This window comes from Rhinopithecus bieti, unplaced genomic scaffold (assembly GCF_001698545.2).
Source record: "Rhinopithecus bieti isolate Rb0 unplaced genomic scaffold, ASM169854v2 scaffold_19654, whole genome shotgun sequence".
Classification (NCBI taxonomy): Eukaryota; Metazoa; Chordata; class Mammalia; order Primates; family Cercopithecidae; genus Rhinopithecus; species Rhinopithecus bieti.
In genome coordinates this window covers 70,365-94,570 of record NW_016809574.1, presented here as the reverse complement: position 1 = coordinate 94,570, position 24,206 = coordinate 70,365, and the positions used below count along the sequence as shown (strand labels likewise).

The window sequence follows — 24,206 nt, the reverse complement described above, 5'->3', positions numbered from 1 at the left end:
GATAACTGCTTTGCAGATCTAAGGACATTTCAACTTCATTATTATAGATGACCTTTGAGTAAAGATTTAGTCAGCTAGTGAAGCAAAGTGTCAGAAACACTCTTTAGCTTCTTGATTTAATATATTGAATTCAGAATCTTTGCTTAGTGTACCAATAACTTTAACACATTTATAGTCTTTTCAATCTGATCCAACTGACTTAGAACTCATTCCCATATGGGCTCCACAGATTTCTATCAATAAACACTGGCAATTCTCTTGGTGTGCATGGTACCTCCTCATGGGGCTCTAAATAATTTGGCGGTTTTTATATGTAGTTGCTGAGTATTTTGGTGGACCGGAAGCTACAGTGAGACAAATGAGGGGGAAAATGTGCAAGTATAAGAAGATTCTCTTTTTCTCTGTACACTTACGACCATAGGAAATTATATTATTCTTTAGCTGCTAGCCAAAGCCACATAAATAGACACATCACAGGGTATAAATTGGATGATTAGGGAGTTAGGTAGTGGATGGGACCCATTCAAAGATGCCCTGGGGGCTATTACTTCAATGCCAGTTCTGCAAGCAAGGCATTTTTAAAATAAAATATATTAGGCTACATATGAGGTAAGTGAGTAATTGATATAATAAAGCTCCATCAAAACCTTTAGAGTTTTCATTAAATGTCAGGCTACAATAAATCTCCCAGTGCTGGACTTCTTTCCTGTAAGTGTCTCGTATCTTAAACAGGATTATATTCTCTTGAAACATGACTGCATGAGGACCATTCTTTAAAAACTCTTCACACTTTTGACATTTTTATGGCATGGCCCTTTAAAGTGAAATATGAAAGGTTTTCACAACAATGATACCCTGGTATGTAGTCACTGAAATAGCCAAGTTGGTTTATCTGAGGGGGAACAGGTGGCCTTGGCAGAAATATGAACAATTTATTTTAAAGCAGATATCATGGCTCATCTGCTGTTCAGTACACTTTCACGTAGTAGTTCGAAACCTGGGCTCTGAAACCTGACTCTCTAGGTTCAAATTTCAGCTTAATTATATAGTTGCTTTGTGACCTGGGAAGCTTACTAAACCTCTTCTCTTCAGTTTCCTTATTTACAACATAAAGGAAAACTACTGGTGACTGCCTGATAGGATTGTTGTAGGATTTAAATAAGCAAAGTTATCCAAATCAATTAAGATATATGATATGTAGCAAACTACAAGGACTATGTAATTGTTAACTCTTGATATTTTTTGTTTCTTTATTATGCCTTCTCTGATTCCTGTCATTTTGTACTGATCATCAAAAAGTGATAGCAATAATATTAACAACTATATTTCTGCATCACAATAGTTTACAAGGAGTTGCATTAAAGTTATTTTATTTTATCTTCATACTCATCTGTAATGATAAAAATAATCATTAACTTCATTTTGTAATTGAGAAATTTAAAGGTCAGAGAGATAGGATTTGCCAAAGATCACAAAAATAATTAGTGTAAGCAGGATATAAATTTATGTTACTTGACTCTGCATTTATTATTTTTGCAAAGATAGCATAACCACATGATTCATGATGCTCCCAGCGGTTTACCCTCCTGACTCCACCTCCCTACCATTTATTGGGGACAGTTATTTGGTAGACAATTTTTTAAATTATATAATAATATTACCTCAATTTGGCACATTTCGTATTAATATCCTAGCTTTTTATAGGAAAGAAGCTTGAGTATACAGAAATGGAATATAATACCCAAATTATAGAGATAGTAATGTAGAAATGTTTCAGTTCATCCCTTTCTTCATTTATTCATTCAATAAATGGCTGTGATGGAGACTATTCTAGACTAGGGATAGTGTAAATAAAGAAAGAAACAATAATCACTGGCCGTCAATGAGTTATAGTTTAGAAAAGAGACAAAAATTAGACTGGTTGTAAAATTATTTTTAAGAATAAAACTAAAATTTATATCACAGAAATTTCAACAGAATGCAATAGAATTCTCTTTATGAGAGCATAAAAATCTGTCTGCTTTTTGCATTTATGGCATCCTTAGTACATAGAAGAGTGCTTGAAACCCAGGTGCTCAATGACTATCTCTTGAATTAAATGAATCAGTTAATTTTAAAATACATCAAATATCAGGAAGGAAAAGTGCTGAGTGCTATTAGATGTTATAATGGTGGAGTTAATTTAAATTGGAGAACTGAGATTTCTTTAAGGATGGGCTAGTTAAGCTGAGAATGGAAATAGGACAAAGAAATAGCTGAGGAAGGGTGAAAGGTGAGGTGAAGTAATTATGATATAGAAAAATCATCTACAAAACCATTGAGTGAAAATGAGGCATGGCAATTGAGAGTCTAAAGGGAAGTCATTCTGGCTGGAACACATTGAGAAGAGGAGAGAACTGTAAAGATGGAGTAGGAGAGAGTCGTAGGGGCCAGAAGCTTCAGCATCTCACAGGCCATGATAATAGTACTGCATTTTGTTCTAACTAGAATAGCAAGTAATTGAATGGTTTAAAATGGACAGAATTGTAGGTTTTCATCTTTTTTAAGGGCAATCTAGTAGTTATATAAATAATAAGTAAAAGGTAGACAAGATCAGAAATGGAAGGTGACTGCAGTGGTTTGATGGCCACTTAGATTAATTGGCAGTAGAGCTAGAAGGAAGTTGAATATTGATAATAGCAGTAGTAATACTTGCTAAGATTAACTGAACACTTACTATGTGCTAGGCCTTCTTTTACATGTTTTATATAAACTAACTAATGTAATTTTTACAGTAACCACATGAGAACTAAGGCATTGAAAAAATAAGCAAATAGAAGATCTTGGTTTTGAACCAACGCCACTTTACGTATGAACCTATGGTTACACAATCTATTTACACTGGATAGTTTGAAGATAAGATTTGGAAATATTAAAAAAAAAAAAACTTGTGATAATTAGATGACATATATGTCAAGGGAAAAGAAAAAACTATAAGGTCTCTAGTTGGACTAGCTAGTTGGTGTTATTTAGTTTTATGTGTCTGAAGCCCAATAAAACTTCTTTGACTTGCAATATGATTTAAGGAGATATTTTTAAATTCTTTCAATAATATATAAATATTCGATAATAGATGAGATTGCCAATGATGATAGTGTGATGCAAAAAGAAAAGAGGTCAAACTAATATTTGAGGAACTCCAAAGTGTTGAGGCAAGGCAGAAAAAGCATGTTAAGAAGCCTAGAAAGAATTAGCAAAAGATGAATGGGAAAAAATAATATAATAACATCCAGGAATATTTTGAGAAAGAGGGAATGATCAAATGCAGATGAGAGATCACACAGGTGAGCATTGGAAACTTCTACTGGATTAACAACATGCAGGCATTAGTGTCACAGGGGCAAAAGCTAGATCAGAGAGTTTAGTGAGTGAGTGGTTGGTGAAAAGAGAAGGATGGCTTTAAAAAGGCATGGATGGCTGAGAAGGGAAAAGGAAAACATGGTGTATATGTGTACTTTAATATTAGACATGAGAGCACAGTTACATGTTTGTGGGAAAATCAAGTAAAAGGAAAACACAGAAGATATAAGAAAGAGTTGAGATAATCAGTAATGAAAGTTCAGATTCAGAAATTATAGTACAGAAACAAAAAAGCTAAAACAACATTGGTCTTTAAATTAGAAGCCAGAGATCCATTCCTATCTGACATCAAGGACTAACTTCTGAACTATATCTTGGCAGCACTCTGGAGGCCAGGTACAGGATTAAGGAGATTGAACAGGTTGGCAAAGAAAGACTGCAAGTTTTCAGTCTTTTAAAATATCTTTGTGCTGGTCATCACCTCTGTTTCATTATAAAAAGTAGTCTGATTATATAAACTGAAGTGGCAGGGTTTGTTGATACTGGTCTTGACAAGCAGTGGATCAGAAAAATAATTGCTCCTCATGGTCTTATGGGAAGGAATAAGTCAAGTATCAAAATCTGGAATTTGTCTACTTGGATCTGAACACTAGACACCACTACACAGGAACAGAGATCCCTTCATAGCTCATATATATATATATATGACATATATATATATGACATATATATGACATATATATATAACATATATATATGACATATATGTTAAAGTTATTCATTTGCTTGTTTACTACATTATGCATTGAATCTATATTCATTCTACAAATATTTATTGACTGCCTGTTACCCTCTAGCCACTGCTTCGTATGAAAGGAATACACAGGTGATGAAAACAAATTAAGGCCCTACCTTCATAGAGCTACATTCTGTGGAGAGAGAGGTACTAATCAAATATGCACATATGCTGTTAAGCACATGACATAATACCAGATCTGATAAGCAGTATCAATCCTTACTATATAAAATTTTAAAACAGAACTGGAAGTTTAGGTAGAAATACAGACAGTTCCCAAAAATGTAATATATTCCATGATGCAGAAATAAAGCATTTACTTTAGGAGGACAGATAACAGTGTGCACCCATAACCTAGAACTGGTGAACAATGCCTGAGAACACATAGCTAATGCTCAAAATTATTAAACATTATTATATATAGGACATCTCTGTAACGCAGACTAGTGAGCAATGAACAATCAGTAAAGGGTTATTTGAAAAAAAAGGCTCATAAAATTAATCAGAAAGAATGAAAAGGGATTAAACAGATGATGAAGAGGGAAAGGTCTCCTAAGGAATAGCTTGTGACAAGACAAAAATGGATGATTTTGAGGGATAAGTTTAGGAACCTGAAACTGATGCATTGGTTGAAGTATAGAGTTTTGGTCATCTGAAGAAAAGTGTATCAGGAGAGGTAGAATACAACTCAAAATTTCTCCTTGTTCTGGAGAAAGCAAATATCAAGATAATGTTGAAGGTAGGGTGAGCACAACAGTGTCTCCTAATTATCTCATTTCTTTCTAATAGACTGTACATTTTACAAATTAACTCTTCTGTACCAGGTGCTGTACTAGAGACTGGAGTGAACAATTAGGTTTGAAACCGACCATCAGTGAGATAACAGTACTAAAATTTTGAGTAATTTTAATTATCCAGGCACTGTTTCAAGTGATATCTGTGTATTAATTCATTTAATCCTTTAAAAAACTTTATAAACTAAGCAGAATTATTATCCTCTTTTTTTTATAGACAAAGAAACCAAGGCAGTAAGACTTGTTCACCATTGTATTTCTAATTCCGGGCCTAGTTCTTGACATAACAGTTTCTTAATAAATAGTTTTGAATTAATTAATTAACAATGGACAGAGGAATCATGCTGAACCCCTGCTTTACTAAGGTCATGGTTGAACATATATGATCAGGTCTCTGTCTCACTGGTTATTTTGTGAGATGATGGTAGAACCTTTGTTCTCAAACGTGGATGCATAAAAAATCTCCAGAATTTCTTGCTAAAAACTATATTTAATGAAGAAGCCCATGAATCTGCATTTTAAAGAGATACCCCAAACATTTTATTTTAAGATGATCTCTGAACAAATTTTGGGGAAAAATTGTTGTGCACTGTGTTGATAGTCATTATAACTAGATATAAGCCTAGTGGATAATGACTGTGATTCAAAGAAGGAGGAGGGAAATGGTGACTTCGATGACAACATAAGGAAATCTTCAGTTTCAGTAGACTCTGTTTACTATTCTGTTCACTCATAAGTCAGGGCTTCTCAGCCTTGGTGCTATTGTCTGTTTGAGCTCTGCAATTCTTTGGTGTGGGAGGGTCTTCTTTTGCATTTTAGTACATATAGCAGCAACACTAGCCTCTACCCACTCAATACTAGTAGCTACCTTTACCCCCAGATTGTGTTAACTGAAAATATCTCTAGACATTTACAAAAGTCCCATGGGGTCAAGTTGTTACCACTTGAAAACCACTATCATAATGGAAGAGAGAGAGCTTTCTTCACTTCCTTACTTATAGCAACTTCTAGTATTCTAACTTAGAATTCTGTAAGACACCTGATCTTATTTCTCCATGAGTTAATGAGTGTGCCCCTCTGAGACACTAGTTTGTTTGATGAGTATGATGGACCTTATTTGCTTTATTCAGAATTGACAGTATGTATCTTTCCCCACGTTCCTCCCCACCATACGTACAGCTGGTTTATCAAATCAAATGAGACAGACTGTCAGAGTCAACACATGGGTGGTATCTAACACTATCGTTCCTTTTTGCCAGGTTCTGCAGGATTCAAACTCCCTTTACATATAATAGTCCATACGAAATTATAATTAACTACAGCAGAATAGGATCCGTTTCCCATAACACATATTATAAAAATAGAAAATATATATCAAAGGAGGAAACATAGAAATAATTAAATAAATGTACTTGAAATAAATGAATGAATCAAGTTGCAAGTTTCAGCATAAAACTTGCAGAAACCTGGATTTTGGAGAATACAGGAAATTCTCTCCAGTTTTTAAAAATCTTTTACAAAAATAAACAGGGAAATTCTTACTAGCCAAGGAGATATCCTTCACCATTCCTCATTAATTTCTTTTAACTGTTCTCAGTGTCTTTCAGTTGTATATGTAAAATTAAAGAGCAAAATCTTGTTAAAAATTATTGATGGAAGGATTACAGCTACTGCTGCATGCAATATTATAAAGTATCATATTCCCATCAATGTTTACAAACCTTACCCAATGTTAGCAAAATGCAAAGAGTAATCAGACAAGTATTTGTTATTCACGGCATACTTCTAATGAATTAATTCCTAGTTCTCTATCCAATCAGATCAGTGAATTATTGTGTACATTCAATGAAACAGTTAAATAGCTATCCAAAGCACATTCTTAATTGAACCAGTAAAAGAAAAAAAAACCTCAAATTTATATTGCCATCACATTTTACGTAAATTTATTCACCCTAAAATCTATTATAATTAAACTTTGCTGTTTTATAAACTATTTGATGTGGGCTACCTTGACTAACATGCTTTGTGGAAGAGAAAAATACTGCCTAATTAATGTGTCGTGTGAGAAAAAAAACAAGAATGGTCAATGTGCATTTCCAGAGGAGACTAAACAGGTGGAGAATCAATCAAAGATGGGGAGAAATGCCTAGCAGTGCACCGTTTGTTATTTCGGGCGAGAACAAGAATCAGTAACCTCATTACCCCTATCCAGTTTCTTTAAGTGATTTCAGTAGATAGTGCAGCAACAGTTACCTTACGGCCGTGCACAAACCCTGTTGCTTCTGGCTTGAACCGTTTGAGGCAGACAAATATGCTCAGATAACTGGGTGGTAATTTGCAGTTCAAACCAGAATCTGGCTAATTCCAGGTAGTTGTGGGGTGGATTAACAGCTAAAGACTCCAACCCCAGGAGGCTTCCGTGGGAAGCAGGTTCTTGGGAAGGCATTTTAAGACAGAAGATGGCTGGGCAGAGAAAGCGCCTGCTTCCACCACCTCCGGCGTCTTCCCCTGTACAGTTGTTCCAGCTGCCAGAGGCTTTCTGGTTACCACGGCAACTGTCGGGCTCTGCTAGAAACTCAAAGCAGAGCCTCTGAAGTTAGGTACCAAACACTGGGGCTTAACAGATGCAAAAAGAGGATTGCCCATCTAATAGGTCTACAGCTCCTATGGCCAAGACAACCTTTATAAAATCAGACTTTTGTTTTTGTGTTTGTGAGATGAGATAGTTCTTGCCTGGCATCATTCATCAGTGTCATCTTTCGGTGCCCGGCGGGAGAAGACTGCAAATCCTCTCTCACTACTAAGGCGGTGGAAGGGGGATGGAGCGAGCAAACGTGGTAACCAGGAATGCACGGAGCCTGCTCATTCATTCGTTCATTCATTCAATTATATATTCAACATCTCCTGAGTGCTCATTTGTGCCGGGCATCCTGCCAGGTGCTGGATCTGCAAAGAGAAAAGAGACACCGCCCCACCCACAAAATTAACAAGATGATTAACACAAATTAACAGAATCCTCACGAACCTGGGGTAAACCAATTAGGCACTGCCTGCTTCCCACGGGTCTCTCTTGGAAGACAGATTTAGAATTCGAACGCGGGAGAGGAAAGAGGCAGTGGCCCCGTAATAGTCAGACAAGAGGAAGAGCAGAAGGGAAGGAGAAAGCAGCCTCTTCCTAGGGAGGGATTCTGTCAAGGCCACTCAAACGTTTCTCCGCGGCTGCAAGGGAGAAAAGGTTTGTTTTCTTTTAGAAAAACGGAGCCCTTTTCCCTACTGGGCTCAATTTCTAGTAGGAGAACCCCGCCTCCTTGGGCTACCGATTGGCTCAACTCTTTTTAAGATAATTTATGCCAGCATCTTCTCGGCCTGATTGGCTCGCTGGCTCAAATCTGATGGGAGTCGCATCCTACCTGGTCGGGAGGTGCACTGCCTTTCCACACTCTCCCTTCTTGTACTCAGCCAGCTGCTGTTGAGGTGGGAGGAAAAGTCCTGGCTGGGAGAATTGAGCTAGTGCAGCACACCCACAGAAAAGGCGATTCCGATGGGTCCTTTGAAAGCTTTTCTCTTCCCTCCTTTTCTTCTGCGGAGTCAAAGTAGAGGGGTGAGGTTGGTCTTCTTGTTACTGACCCTGCATTTGGGAAACTGGTGAGTAAATTCAGGGGCTTAAAACTATTTTTTGCTATCTACTCCTTTCCCCTTATTCCTCTTTCTTTTAAAAATTATTCTACGTTAAGTAATTTGCATTTCCTAACACATATTTGGTATTTACCATCGTTTTATTTTCTGATTAGATCTATTCATTCTCAGACAGAAGGAAAGTAACAGATTTTTGAAGCATGAGGTTGGTTCAGTTGTTTTTGACTTCAAGCAGAGTATAAACTAGTGAACTAGTGAAGGTTGACTTACTGGGAGGGAGTGAGGGGGAGTAGAAATGACTTTGCCAGTACATTTGCTGAATGAATGCCACCGATGAACTTTCTGGATGATTCTGCATTTTAAAAACAAAGTTATTTGAGAAACTTGTTGTTAAACAGCATGATATGTGTGATGCTTTTCTACCTACTGCTATTGCTTTACCCCTTTCCTGGTTTTTGGTAACTTTCTGGAACAAACCAGTGTTTTACATCAAGAAAGATTGTAAATCTGGCTAAAAACAAATCTATCAGCATTAAAAAATGTATAGTATCCAAGTAAAAAATAACCGTGTATATTTAATTTGAACCAGGTTTGAGTGTTTTCTTTTAATTGTGTCCATCAGTAATTAAAACTGTATGGCCACATGAATGCCTTGGCTGTGTGTGTGTGTGTGTGTGTGTGTGTGTGTGTGAGAGAGAGAGAGAGAGAGAGAGAGAGAGAGAGAAAGAGAGAGAGAGAGAGAGGAGAGAGAGAGAGGAGAGAGAGAGAAAGAGGAGAGTATCTCCAATAACAAATCTCAAATTTAACAGGAACAAAACTGGGTTGTAATACCTTTCAGTAAAATTTTTAAATCATTCTGGTAGAAAAATCAAATGCTCAGGTATCATTCATGGATTAAATGTAGGAGTAGTGGATGATTTGAGCTAAAATATGTTGATTAAGATATAGACACTTATAAAGGTCTGGGACATGGTACTCATACCATGCAGCTTGTTTCAAATAAATGTACTTTTAACATTACATTATTATAAATGTAATTCTGTATAGAATTCAAAAGTAAAATACAATCACTATGAAGATAGAAACATGCCTTTATAACTACTTGTATCACTGCTGAAATGAATTATTATTATAAACATATGTGTAAAGCTAGAGTGAATTATTTTTTGCCACACCAGCATATAGAACATGTATATTTTCTCCCAGAAAATAGAGATTGGATTAAAGTATGCTAAGTAACATTAATCTTATTAGANCTTTCAACTAAATAGGCAAGCTGCTTAGTAAAGAGCATGTTATCTATCCCAAGAGATGTTTTATTTTAAATAAACATGTTTTGTTTTGGAGAATATTTGCGATTATTGTAATTGGCTCCAGAACTCTCATCAAGATCTCAGAGTTGAAGAGATGTGTGCTGTAGGGGAAGAGGGCAGGCTTAGAAGCCTGGAGACATGATCTCATGTGGCAAGGGGTCTTTAACCTCTCTGAACACAGTTTCATCTATGAAATGAAGGATAGTAGTAGACCACATGTGATTTATTTAGATTTTCACATTCAACACATCTAAGATTTCAACTGAAAAGTGAAATAAGTCAATGGTTGCTTCACTGTTTTATCTAAGTAGTTTTCAAGAGGGAAATTCTAAGTGTGAATGCTATGGACATTGTAACCATATGTATAAGTGAGAAAGGTATTGTACAGTTAACACATAATTTCTATTATCATAGTAATATAGATAACTGGGATTATTTTGTCCAGTGAACAAATATACATTAAAAGATAAATTTGTAAGCCGTTGTTCTAATTAGCCCATAAGGCCTCAGTTATGAGAGTTCATGATATACTTTTAAAAATACCCCCTAAATTCATAATTTTAAAAAATGAGATAGAAAGCTAGCAATAAAAGGCAAATGTGAGCGTGCTTTCCTTAAGATGCATCGTAAACTGTTTTCTTCAGTGAATGGAAAAAGTTTGACACAGAAACACTTTTGTAGGCAAACCAGGAAAATGTTATTAGAGCAAGTTTCTTTCTCCATTGGATTCTATGAGACCAAGTTGGGAAATAGGACAATTAAAAGGAAATACAAGCATGCTTTTGCTAAAAAAACAATTTAAAAAATAATGCTGCAATGAACATTCTTTTAAAATAAGTAAAATAAAGTAGCTACTGTTCGGTGAACTTTTCATCCTTTTAATATTTAGTTGGCGATAACAGATGCTAACATGTATAAATCATATACTGTCATATTTTCCTCTCCTTTTCCCTTTCTTTTGGTTAGTTTTCCTTTCCAAAACTATCTATAAATAGTTCAGTTTGTAAGCATTTTAGTGTTTTATATGATTTCCAAAATGTATCTCGAAAGTCATCTATTTTGGGGACTCCCCAAATTGGAAGCATTTTTTTTTTATTTAATCAGTTGCAGTGCTTAGTTTCCTAATTAATTTCCATCAAGAATATGGAGGAGAGACACTATTTTATCCTTTATCGATGAACTATGAAAACCTATCCTATCATCATAACTAAAACTGTAGTCATGGTTCCTGCGTATCATTCTCTAGGAGATTCTTTGGCATCTTGACAAGTTCTGTAGAATCTCTTCAGCTTGATTTAACTTCTTTGTAATGTTGAAAAAAAAAATCTAGTTATAATCGGTTTTTTAAAAAAGAGTTTATAAAGAGATTTTAGCTGTTACCAAAAGTAACCTACAATAAGCCTTGACTAAGAGTTATATATTGAAAGAGCTCAAGGAAAAAAATCACAGTTTTCTTTTTTCAAAACAATTTCCATGAGTCAATAATCATACTATGTGGCATTCAGTTGCCCAGTTGAAAATATTCAAATAAACTTGCTTTTTAAAATGTATTATTTTCAAGTAATTTCAGTAGTATCTTCTGTGTGGGTAGCAATGAAGGAATAATTTTTTAAGTGTCTAGATTTTTGGCTTAATTTTGTAATAAAATGCTGATGATAACCATCCAAACTTGAGAACCAAATGACTAAGTAAAGATATTCCATGGTAGTTAAATATGCAAAGGACTGAGAGGAAAAAGATTTTTGAAGCTAAAATGCAAACGTCATAATTGATAAACCCCTGTGTACAGAGTCTTTTACTTTATCCAAATGATCAGTATCTTTCTTCTATTCTATACTATGAATGACCCTTATGACTAAGGAACATGACAAAATGTTTGATATTTCTTCAAATATTAAATAGATCAATTGAATGTAAGAATATAATGATGAAGGTGGAGGCCCAAAGGAGGAGTGAAAAGAAAGAGTAAAAGAAACTGAAAAATGACACTGGAGATACTGAGAAAGTGATTACTAAAATATGATAAATGATTGCCATGAAAGAAAAGGAAGAATGAGCTTCAAGAGAGTAATTCACATATGGGCAGGGTTTCAAGTGAGAATCCTGGCCTTTCCCAACAGATCTAAATTCCAGTTTCAGCTCCATCATTTCTCACTGGAGTGATTTCAGACAACTCTTTGAGGCAGAAAATCTCCATTAGTGTGGAGTTGTCATATGCATTTCCAGAAATGAAATTTCCAAGAAAGAAAATCTGTGCAAAGAAACCAGCACGTAAAATTTTATATGAAAAGAAAGTCATAAGAGATATTCTGTGGAAGTATAGTTATTCTAGCAAGATATAGCCTAGTTAAAGTGGTTTTAAGTGCAGTAGAGTGAAATATGTGGATCTTTGTGTGTTCTTAAATGTCTTCTAAATCTTAAATGTCTTTTAAATGGGGCTTATACTTATTCATTGTTAAAACCTAGATTTATGACACTAATTAAAGAAAAACATATATTTTAATCAAAATAAAAAATACACCTCTAGAACTCTAAAGATAAATGGAGAAGTCTAAATTTTTGAAGTTAGAAGTTGCTGAAAGAATGGATCATAATCAAGGGAAAAGAATTGAAGAGGCAAGAGATTTCTCATCAGCAATACCAGAAGACTATGGGGAAAATGTCTTCAAATCTGAAGTCAAGTACTCTGCCTAGAAGATTATACTTAGCCAAATTACCTAACGAGAAGAAGAAGAAGAATATAGCCTAGATATTGTTATTCTCTCAATTTTACGGATGGAAAAACAGGGGAACAGACATTTTTGTGAACTTATTAAAGGTCATCTTGTTGATAGGTGCTGAATCTAAGACTTAAATCCTTGTGTTCTATACCCCTCCTGCATTTTTAACTACCACATCTCTCAGATGATGAATGCAATATAAGTCAAAACAATGAACATTACTGTTGATAATTTTTTTTAAAAAAAGGAAATGGAGAAAAAAGAGAAGAGAAGAGAGATACTACAGTAAATTGTGAGTTCATTGATAAAATCACATTCAGTAGAAAAATCTACTTTGTACCTATCACATACATTCCTGAGTATTATGGGTAGTGCGAGATTATTTTAAAGAAAATTTTGATACATGAAGTACTTGATGTAGACAAGAAAACTATAAGTTAAAAGTTAAAAGCAAAAAATTTTAATTTACATAAGCTTTACTGAGGAACTGAATGGTTATCTTATTTTAAAGGATGCTATATATAATCATGTTTGAATTTATTATGTATAGATGTACTAGATAAACCATAACCAAGTAGTGAAAATTGCATGAAGGCAGATTTGCTCCCAATACAAAAGTTCTCTAACATGGTAATGGATACCTTATCACTAGATATGTTCAAGCAGAAGCTTGTTAGTGAGTTCTCATACTCTGTAGGAGGCAGATGAAATTTATAGTTTTTTTTTTTTTTGCATTTTCAAACATTTCATTATCTAAGTCTATCAGTACTAAAATAGTTTAGCCAACTGAAGTCCCATGTTTCAAGAAATAGCCCTAGCTATTAATTTATTCAGTAAATATTCATTGAGGATCACCGTTCATTCCACGAATATTTACTCAGTGCCCAATGTGTGTTAAACAGGGTTCTGGAAACTAGATACAATGGTAATAATGGTAAACAAGACAAAGCCACTGCCGTATAGTGTTTAAGTAGCATAAATAGGACGTATATTATATGCTAGATGAACAGGATACAGAAATCAGAATTCCTGCTCAATGAACACAAACTCTGGTAGTTTACGTCGAGATAGCATATTAACATAAACAAGTAAACACAATAAAATGCTGTAATTGCTGCTCAGAATTCTAGAGGAGGTATAGTGGGGGCAATAAAGAAGTTGCCATTAGTTGCAACTCTGGGAAAATACTGTATGTTCTCAGCTGTCATAGGCATAAGTTCAGGTCCGTATGAGTGAAAGATACATATAGATAGATAGATAGATAGATAGATAGATAGATAGATAGATATAGATATATAGATAGATAGATATATAGATTAGATAGATAGATAGATAGATAGATAGATAGATAGATAGATAGACAGATAGACAGATAGATAGATATCCTTACATCTGAGGAAGGGGTAGGCTATATGTTCTGTTGGGGGGGTGAGGATAAGGGTAAGCCATATTATACTGTAGCTAGCTAGCTAGATGGATAGATAGATAGATAGATAGATAGATAGATAGATAGAGAGACAGACAGACAGAGACAGAGAGAGAGAGAATAAGAGAGAGAGAGAGAGAGAGAGAGAGAGAGAGAGAGAGAGAGAGAGAGATGACATTATCATCTTGTGCCAAAGGTACATTCTCACAGTTTGGTAGAGTTTTTTGTATATAGATTTCCTATATCTTTTAGGTGAGCCTTTACTCTGGTTGTGTAAGATGTGGCATTGAAATAGAAACATCCTATTGAAGGCTATATAATTTAGTTTAATTTTGAAATCCTGAAATGTAGAAATTGTTTCCTCCCAGAAACAATGTATTCGGAGATTTGACATTTCTCCTTATTTGTTAGACAAACATTACATGACTAAGAAGTAATAGAGATTGTGCTATGCAATAGACATATAGAAGTAAACTTAATATAGACCCTGCTCTCCAACCTATAGCTACAATAGGCAGATCAGAAAGAATATTTTAATATTCATGTCAAGGTGTGATTTGTTTCCCTAGATAACTTTAAGACTGCTAGAATCAAGAGTTCTAGCCACTAGGCTAACCTTTGGGTAGATTTCTAGAACAATCACTAATGATTGTACAGTAGGTAATGGTAATGGTAATAATGGTAAACAAGACAGTAGGTACAGTAGGCTTAAGTACAGGGATATCATTCACCTCTTGGTCATCCTAGATGGGTATAACTATAAAAATAATTTCCCAGCACGTGTAATAGAGTGTGTTGAGTAAAGAATACTTGTTACAGAAAAGAGCCATATTTACCAGCACTGAGTAGCCCTCTTGGCTGGATTGAACTGAAGTATTAATTCAGATGCCTGTATTTTATAAATTAATTTGTTACCCTGTGCAGGTGGCTTATGAATGTATATTTGTCTCTGGAATTTCTTAGTAACAATTCATTTTGAAAATCATCAGATTGTCATAACTAGAATAGACTGGACTGTTTTGCTTTTCTATTCACTTACTTGTATTCTTTTAGTTTTGAAGTGAATAGTCTAAGACAATCTTTTGTCAATTAAAATATTTGACACTCGTTTAAGATCACAAGGCTTAGAAAATATATATATGTTTCTGTCTTCAGAGGTATGAATTCCCATTTCTTTCTTCCACTTTTAAGGTCTTTTAGTATGTTTTATAATTTAATAAGCTCAATATAATGCCTCCATGTTTAAAAATGCTTAGCAGCCTTGAAGAATGTATCTGAAGCATAGATACCCCAGAGTCTTAGAAAGTGTGAATGTCACCAAGATTTGCATTTTTTTCCAAGTCTAACTTATGTTCTGTCAGGCACTATGAAAATGAACTTAACAATAGATAGAGAAATCACTTATAATATCAATATATTGTCTCTTCGGTGTTCACTTTTTAAATAGACTATAATAAAATTACATATTCTTTCTCTTACTCCAAAAAGCACTCACATAGAAATGGCCACAAAATAACATCTACAATTTTTGGGCATTCACCAGCCTTGTGAAGACTTAACTGGCTGGGTGGTTTGTAGTTTTCTAAACTCTGTTTTAAGGAACAAAGTTGGACTGCTAAACAAAGCAAATAATCAACAAATACAAATCTAAAAGTTGGACAGCTATACTGTTTATTTTAGTATTTATTCTTTTATTATCATCAAAAAACTACAAAATTTCAAATTTATAACCAAAGACATTACAAAAAAAAAATCGTTTTAATAATTTCTGTTTTTTCCCTATTTCAAAACCATGCCACTAACCATTATTTTTAATGGATTCTGACATTACTTTTTAAAAAACAATAGCTATATTATGGTCTAATCTTTGTTGAATCTAAATAAATATACTATGCTCTGATATGGTTTGGGAATTTTTCCAGACCTCCTTTTTGAAAGTACAGGGAAACCCTCCTGTGCTAAAAGCAATTTAAATGGTGGCTATTTGTTTCTATTTTAGATGTAGTTTTGAGAAGTTCTATATCTTTAACCTTACCAAGGAACCCATATAAAATCGACCATAAATGAAGCGCCTCATTTTACTTCTTTCTCCCCCTAAACAATTTTCCACATCTCAAATTATAAAATCATTGATGTGTACTTTTTTCATGCTCCTGGTCTGGGCAGACAGAAAATTAATTTTATTTCAGCAGTTTGAGTTTTTTATTCAACCTTATTTTCTTACCTTGCTTTTCAAAAATCATTTTCTTCAAGTTGTTGCTGTTTGAAACGTGAAAAAAAAATGGTTTTCCCTAATGTCATAATATTTTTGCTTGCATACTGTAAATGTGGTAAATTATCGTATTCGCATTCAGTCCTCAAAAAAAAAAAGCTAGGCCAAAAAAAAAAAAAGTTATTTAGGCCCTATACATAAAATGTAATAGTAAAGTGTTTACCTCTAAGAGGAGTAGCAAAAAGTGTTGCTTTTTTTTTTTTTTTTTCCTGAGACGGAGTCCGGCCTGATTGCCCAGGTTGGAGTGCAGTGGCTTGATCTCAGCTTCACTGCAAGCTCCGGCCTCCTGGGTTCACGCCATTTATCCTGCCTCAAGCCCTCCCAAGAAAGTTTTTGATTTCATGAAATCAATGAATCAAGGTAGGAAGGCAATGGGGACATTAGGTATTAACTTCACATGTTTTTTTACTTGCTTTTACAAGAAAATATGAATTAATTTTATAATTTTAACAGGGACAAAGCTAAAAATTAGAGAAAGTTTAATAATATCAGTTTGGTACTGTCCTACCAGAAAGATACTTGGTAGGCTTTCCTGCAGCTTAGGAAGAACAAAAGACATGGTGAAAAGACAGAAGGAAATACCACCCCCCATTCTTTTGCTTTGATAGTTCTCTTTTTTGTTTCTTTCCTCAGAGGACCTAAATAACATGTTTCTCTTCCCTGGGGTTGGTTGGTTGGTGTGTTCCGTGAGTGCCAAGGGGAGAGTGTATTGGTGGGCAGCTACCATTGATTTGGGAGAAAATAGAACCTGTTTATTGAATTTAAAATAACTACTTTAGGAAGCTTATTAGCCCTTTAATTCCAGATTTTTTCCCATATTTATAGGCAGATATATATGTATGCATGTATGTGTGTGTGTGTGGTGTGGCATCCTACATGTATATTCTTAAAAACACAAATAAAATCTAACTAGTTTTGTTATGTAACTAATATCAACAGATACCTTTCTAAGGTCAGTATTCACTTATCTACCTCTTTTTTGAATGACTATGTCATATTGTTATATGATAGATAATTTTAACATGAATTATTCCTTATAATTTGGTTATACTTTTGTCATTAACATTATTTTTGATGTCATTATCGCATCATATATGTGGCCTTAATTTCGATAATTTTGATCAATATTCCAAATTATTTTACTGTTAAAGCCAATTCCATTTTCTACCTAATTGTTATAAAATGCCATTTATTCTATTATCTCAGTACTTGGATATAACAGATCATTTAATATTTTGTCCCAATGTGATGATTAAAGATTGTTTGCACATTTTAAACCCTTATTTTCGCCTACTACCAAAAAATGTTAACATAACATTCTTATATTTATTGGCCTTTTCTTTCCTTAAATTCTTGTATATCAATATTTTATAGCATATTTCTCTCAAATTAATGTTTTGTCCTAGAGCTTTATGCAAAGTGTCCTAATTCTCAACCATAAGTTCTCCTTTAAAGTTTTGTTTGTCAGTTAGTTATTCTTTTGCTGGTTTTGGTTAACGTATTGTACTAGGAAGGCATTCTTATCACCAGTGTCAAAAACATTTTAAATATATTTTTAAATTTAATATATTTAAATAATATAATTAATAATATTATTCTTTATTCAGTTTCTTTTTATGTTTAATACATCAGCAATTTACTGTATAAGCTGGGAATCTAATTTTATTTTCTTCAAAGAGGGCTAATTAGATATTTCAACACAATTTACTGAAATAATTCTTTTGTTTCTAAACTGATAATTCACCTTTTTCATATATTATACTTTCTATATATTTGGGGATCTTATTTTTGAAAGTTTAATTTTGTTTTTCACTATTTATGCTAACAATAAGGGTTTGATTATGGAAGCTTTATTTTGTTTTCTTTTTCTTCTTGCCAGAAAATTTCCCACTAAGAATTCCCTTTTAAAAAATGCTTATAAACCCTCCATGTTGATTATTTCTACTTAATTTAGTGTGGCTTTAAACCTGTTACACACCCAAAAGATAGAATTCTGATTAACCTATATTAAATGGCATCACAAATTTAGGATGCATATGTTAAGCATATTTTTATAGGCAAAATATTAGCTTTGTCTTTATTTTTCTGTCCTTATGTTCCTTAATAAAGTCTTTAGTTTTCTTCACATAAGACATATACCTTCCCTGTTATAGTTCTGCTTAATCATTTCATATGTTGTGTTGTCACTGTCAAATAAGTAAGTTTTTTCTTCTGTTTTTATTTTTGATGATTTGGTATTGGAATCTGAAAGTTACTATGTTTTTTAGATTAGTTTTATGTTAGGTTATCTACCTAATTTTTAAATTAAGGACCATAGTTATAGTTTTAGTTATGTTCTTGATTCATGATAATTTTATCTGAAAATAACATGAAAAGCTCTAAATTTTTTTTCTGTTCATTTGCTTATTCATTGATTTTTATTAAATTGAGCGCAAACTATGTTTCAGATTTGGGAGTAGGTTCTGGGGGTATCACATTAAATACTTTAGGCTCTAATGTATTTAAATACCTAAATACATTCAAATTGCTTAAAGCTTAGAGAGGGTCATAAATAAATAAGTAATTAATTAAGATACAATGTGATTAACTGCATGGTAGAGTTAATCACAAGACAGATTGGAAGCATACAGGGACACACTTACCTAGTATTCTAGGCTTGATTCTCTTCTGCCATTTCAAGTTTTCAAAGCATCTCTCTATGTATGTTAAGTGATAGGTTCCATTGTATTTTTCTTTGTGCTCATAAAATAATCATAGAATTGAGTGGATTATCATTTCACCTCTTTAAAACACTGGAAGTTTAGTGCTTGCTTCAGCGGCACATATAATAAAATTCTGCAAGTTTAAATCTATAATGCTGTTATTTATCACTCTTTTACCTTTTTTGCTTTCCTACAGCTTTGTGTACAGTAAAAATTATTCAGAGCTACAACCCTAGAAAGGAACTTTTCTACAAAAGAATTTAGTAGCTCAAACATGAAGGCAAAAAAGAAAATTTATTTACTTTTGATTTTAAGTCTAAAATCAGTGATTTTCCCACCCTTTAAAAGCTAGTTCTTATAGTTCTTGACATGAGAGTATCTTGTATCTTCTACTCAGAAAGATTAGAACCATACGTTTCTTTTCTGGACTTTTCCCTGAAATACTGTGTTTAGGAAAATGTGTTTGATGGTTGTAAATAAATACTACGTAACTTACCATGAACAACAGATCACAGATAGGGCCTGTGGAGACGACATATATTTATTTACTAACAAATATTTATTGAAACCCTGTGTGTGACAGATGCTGTTCTAGAAACTTTTGATATGTCCGTGAACTAGAGATAAAACACCTTCTACCACTTTGGATTTGGCATTCAGGAGGGAGAAATACACAGTAAACAATAAGCATAAATATATAAATTGGAACTTATAAAATTATCTTTTTGTCCAAATGGGCAAATATAATTTAATGGGTTAAAACTATTTCATCCTTTATCATTTATGTATAGGATTTTATAATTAAATTAGAGCTATGGTGATATGGTTAGGCTTCATATCCCCACCCAAATCTCATCTTGAATTGTAATCCCCATAATCCCCACTTGTCAAGAGAGAGACCAGGTGAATGTAATTGAATCATGGGGGCAATTACTCCTATGCTGTTCTCATGACAGTGAGTTCTCATGAGATCTGATGATTTTATGAGTGGCTCTTCCGCCTCCTTTCAGCAGTTTTCCTTCTTCTTGCCTTGTGAAGAAGGTACCTTGCTTCCCCTTTGGCTTCACCATGATTGTAAGTTTACTGAAGCCTTCCCAGCTATACTAAACTGTGAGTTAGTTAAACCTATTTTCTTTATAAATTACCCAGTCTTGGGCAGTTCCTTATAGCAGCATAAAAACGGACTAACACATACGGAAACAAATAAGCTGGGCAAGGAAGTGTGGAATTTGGATAGAAGAGTAAATAGTGATCAGACAGGCTTCAATGATTAAATAATATTTGAACAAACACTAGAAGTGAGTGAAGCTTTCAGTCATGCCAAGTGGGGGTTGGGGAGATAAGCATTTGAAGTGGGAGACCAAATGTGGGGGCCTTGTAATTGCTTGTAGTCCTTGTAGTTATTATTTTACATTCTCAACTTTTATTTTAAATTCAAGGGATGCATGTGCAGGTTTGTTACCTGCATATATTGCATGATGCTGAGCTTTGAAGTAGGAATAATCTCATCAGTCACATACGAATCATAGTACCCAATAGTTAGTATTTCCACCCTTATCCCATACCTCTTTGCCTTCACTAATAGTCCCCATTGTCTTTTGCTGTCATCTTTATATTCATGAGTACCCAATGTTAGGCTCACACTTACAAATGAGAACATGGGGCATTTACTTTTCTCTTCTGCAAAAAACACAATTTTGTTGTTTTTTTAATGACTTTTTTATGGCTGTGTAGTGTATATGTACCACATTTTCTTTATCCAATCCACCACTAATGTACACCTATCAGTTGATTCTATCACTTTGCTATTGTGAACAGTGCTGCATGGAACATGTGAGTGCGTGTGTCTTTTTCGTAGAATAATTTGTTTTCTTTGGGATATATACCCAGTAATGGGATTGCTGGGTTGAATGATAGTTCTATTTTAAGTTTTTTGAGAAATCTCAAAACTTCTTTCCACATTGGCAGAACTAATTTGCATTGCCATCAACAGTATATAAGCATTTCCTTTTCTCCACAGCCTAATCTATGTCTGTTTATTTATTTATTTATTTTTCTTTTTAGTAATAGCCATTCTGATTGGCATGAGATATCTTGTTGTGGTTTTGATTTGCATTTCTCTGACAATGAGAGGTGTGGAAAATTTTTTGCTATGTTTGTTGGCCACCTCTATATCTTCTGAAAAATGTCTGCTCGTGTCTTTTGCCTATTTTTAATGGGGCTATTTATTTGTTGGATTTTCAATTGTTTAAGTTCCTTATGGATTCCAGATATTTGATCTTTGTCAGATGCATAGTTTGCAAGTATTTTCTCTCATTATGTAAGTTGTCTGTTTTGGCTGTGCAGAAGTTCTTTAGTTTAATAAGATCTCACATGTCCATTTTTGTTTTTGTTGAAATTTCTTTTAAGGACTTAGCTATAATTGCTTTCCTAAGGCTGATATCCAGAACAGTGTTTCCTAGGTTTTCTTCTAGGATTATTACAGTGTGAGGTTTTATATTTAAACTTTTAATCTATCTTGAGTCAATTTTTGTATGTGGTGCAAGGTAAGGGTCCAGTTTCAGTCTTCTTTGTATGACTAGCCAACTATTCCAGCACCATTTCTTGAATAGAGAGTCCTTTTCTCATTACTTATTTTTGTCAACTTTGTTGAAGATCATATGTCTTAGGTGTGCAGCTCTATTTCTGTGTTCTCTTCTGTTTCATTTGCTTGTGTGTCTGTTTTCATACCAGTACCATGCTGTTTTGGTTACTGTAGCCTTATCATAGAGTTTAAAATAAGATAATGTGATGATTCTGGCTTTGCTTTTTTTTCTTAGAGTTGCTTTGGCTATTTGGGCTCTTTTTTGTTCCATATGAGTTTTAGAATAGTTTTTCCTAGTTCTGTGTAAAACTATTTTGTTACCTTAATAGAAATAGCATTGAATGTGTAAATTGCTTTGCCCAATATGGCCATTTTAATAATATTGTTTATTCCAATCCATGAATGTGAAATGTTTTTGCATTTCTTTGAGTCACTTGTGAATTATTTTAGCAGTGTTTTGTAGTTCTGCTTGTAGAGATCTTTCACCTCCTTGGTTGCATGTTTTCCTAGGTATTATTTTTGTGGCTATTGTAAATGGGATTGCATTCTTGATTTGACTTGTAGCTTGAACATTATTTTTGTATAGAAATTCTACTGAATTTTATACATTTTTTTTATCCTGAATTACACTGAAGTGTTTTATCAGTTCCAGGAGACTTTCAGTGGAGTACTTCAGGATTTTCTTTGTATAGAATCATAAACTCTCTAAAAAGAGATAGTTCAATTTCTTCTTTTTCTGTTTGATGCCTTTTATTTCTTCATCTTGCCTTATTGCTCTGGCTAGCACTTCTAGTCTTATGTTGAATAGGAGTGGTAGGAGTGGCCATCCTTGTCCTGTTTCGGTTATCAAGGGTGATGCTTCCACCTTTTGACCATTTAGTTTGATGTTGGCTGTAATTTGTCATAGATGGCTCTTATTATTTTGAGGTATATTCCTTCAAGTCCTAGTTTCTTGAGGGTTTTTATCATGAAAGGATGTGGGATTATATCTAAAGGTTTTTCCATGTCTATTGAGATGATTATGTGTTTTGTAAATTATGCTCATATGATGAATCACATTTATTGATTTGTGTATGGTGACCAACCTTATATCCCAGGAAAGAACTTATTTGATTGTGATGAATTAACTTTTTGATGTACTGTTGAGTTCAGTTTGCCAGTATTTATTTTGAGGGTTTTTTACATCTATGTTCATCAAATATATTTTCCTGTAGTTTTCTTTTTTCATTGTCTTTGGTAGGTTTTGGTATCAGGGTGGTGCTGGCTTTTTAGAATTAGTTAGAGATGAGTTAAAAGGCACAGAGTGGCAGGTTGGATAAATTAACAAGACCCATCCATCTGCTCTCTTCAAGACACCTGTCTCAGAGGTAATAAGGTAATAATGTCTATGGGCTCAAAATAAAGTTTAGATAAAGTTTTACTGGACAAACAGAGAGCAAAAAGAACAGGGTTCACTATGTTACGTCAGATAAAACAACGTTAAACCATCAACAGTAAAAATGGACAAAGGAGGTCATTGCATAATTATAAAGGGTGCAACTCAACAAGAAGACTCAGCTATCTTACATTTATATGCACCCAACATTGGAGCACCTACATTTACAGAAGTACATCAAGAACTACAAAAAAATTTAGACAGTCACCCAATCATAGTTGAGGATTTCAACACCCCACTGAAAGCATTAGCTAGATTAAAGTAGAATACTAACGAAGAAATTCTGTAATTAAATTTGATATTTGACCAACTGGAACTAGTAGACATCTGTAGAACACTCTACTCACCAACCACAGAATATACATTTTTCTCATCTGCACATGGAACCTACTCCAAGATCAACCACATACTCAGCCATAAAGACCATCTCAACAAATTCAAAAAGAACAAAATCATACCAACTACAGTATTGAACCACAGTGGAATAAAATTAGATATCAATACCAAGAAGATCTCTCAAAATAACACAGTTATGTGGAAATTAAACAACTTGCTCTGAATGCCTTTTGGGTAAACAATAAAATTAAAGGATAAATAAAAAATTCTTTCTTTGAAATAAATGAAGACAGAGATATATTAAAGTTTCTGTTATGCTGAAAAAGGAGTGTTTAGAGGAAAGTTTATATGCTAACCGTGTACCTGAAAAGATTAGAATAATCTCAATTTAATTATCTAACATTGTGCCTGGAGAAAATAGAAAAATAAGAACAAACCAACCACAAAACTAGCAGAAGAAAAGAAGTAACTAATATCAGAACAGAACTGAATGTAATTGAGACCCAAAAATCTATACAAAGAATCAATGAAACCTTCTCTAAAATGATAACAAGACTGATAGACTGAAAGCTAGATTAACGAAGAAAAAGAGAGAGACGATCCAAATAAGCACAATCAGAAATGGCTATGGTGACATTACAAGGAATCCCACAGAGATATAAAAGATCCTCAGAGACTATTATGGATACCTTTAGGCACACAAACTAGAAAATCTGGATGAAATGCATAAATTTCTGGAAACACACAATCTTCCAAGATTGAATTAGGAAGAAATTAAAACCCTGAACAGACAAACATTGAGTTTCAAAATTGAATCAGTATTAAAAAAAAAAGAAAAAAAAAATAAGCTAAA

At 33.8% G+C, this 24,206-nt stretch overlaps 1 protein-coding gene across 1 annotated transcript in view; it reads left to right on the top strand.

The window, feature by feature from the left end:
* Nucleotides 1–8,295: 8,295 nt before the first annotated feature.
* Nucleotides 8,296–24,206, top strand: part of GABRG1 (gamma-aminobutyric acid type A receptor subunit gamma1) — an 85,675-nt gene continuing 69,764 nt past the window's right edge. The window contains exon 1 of the mRNA XM_017889732.1: nt 8,296–8,574. Within this exon, the coding sequence (XP_017745221.1) occupies nt 8,471–8,574 (104 nt within the window). The 5' untranslated portion in view covers nt 8,296–8,470. The remainder of the gene's footprint in view (nt 8,575–24,206) is intronic.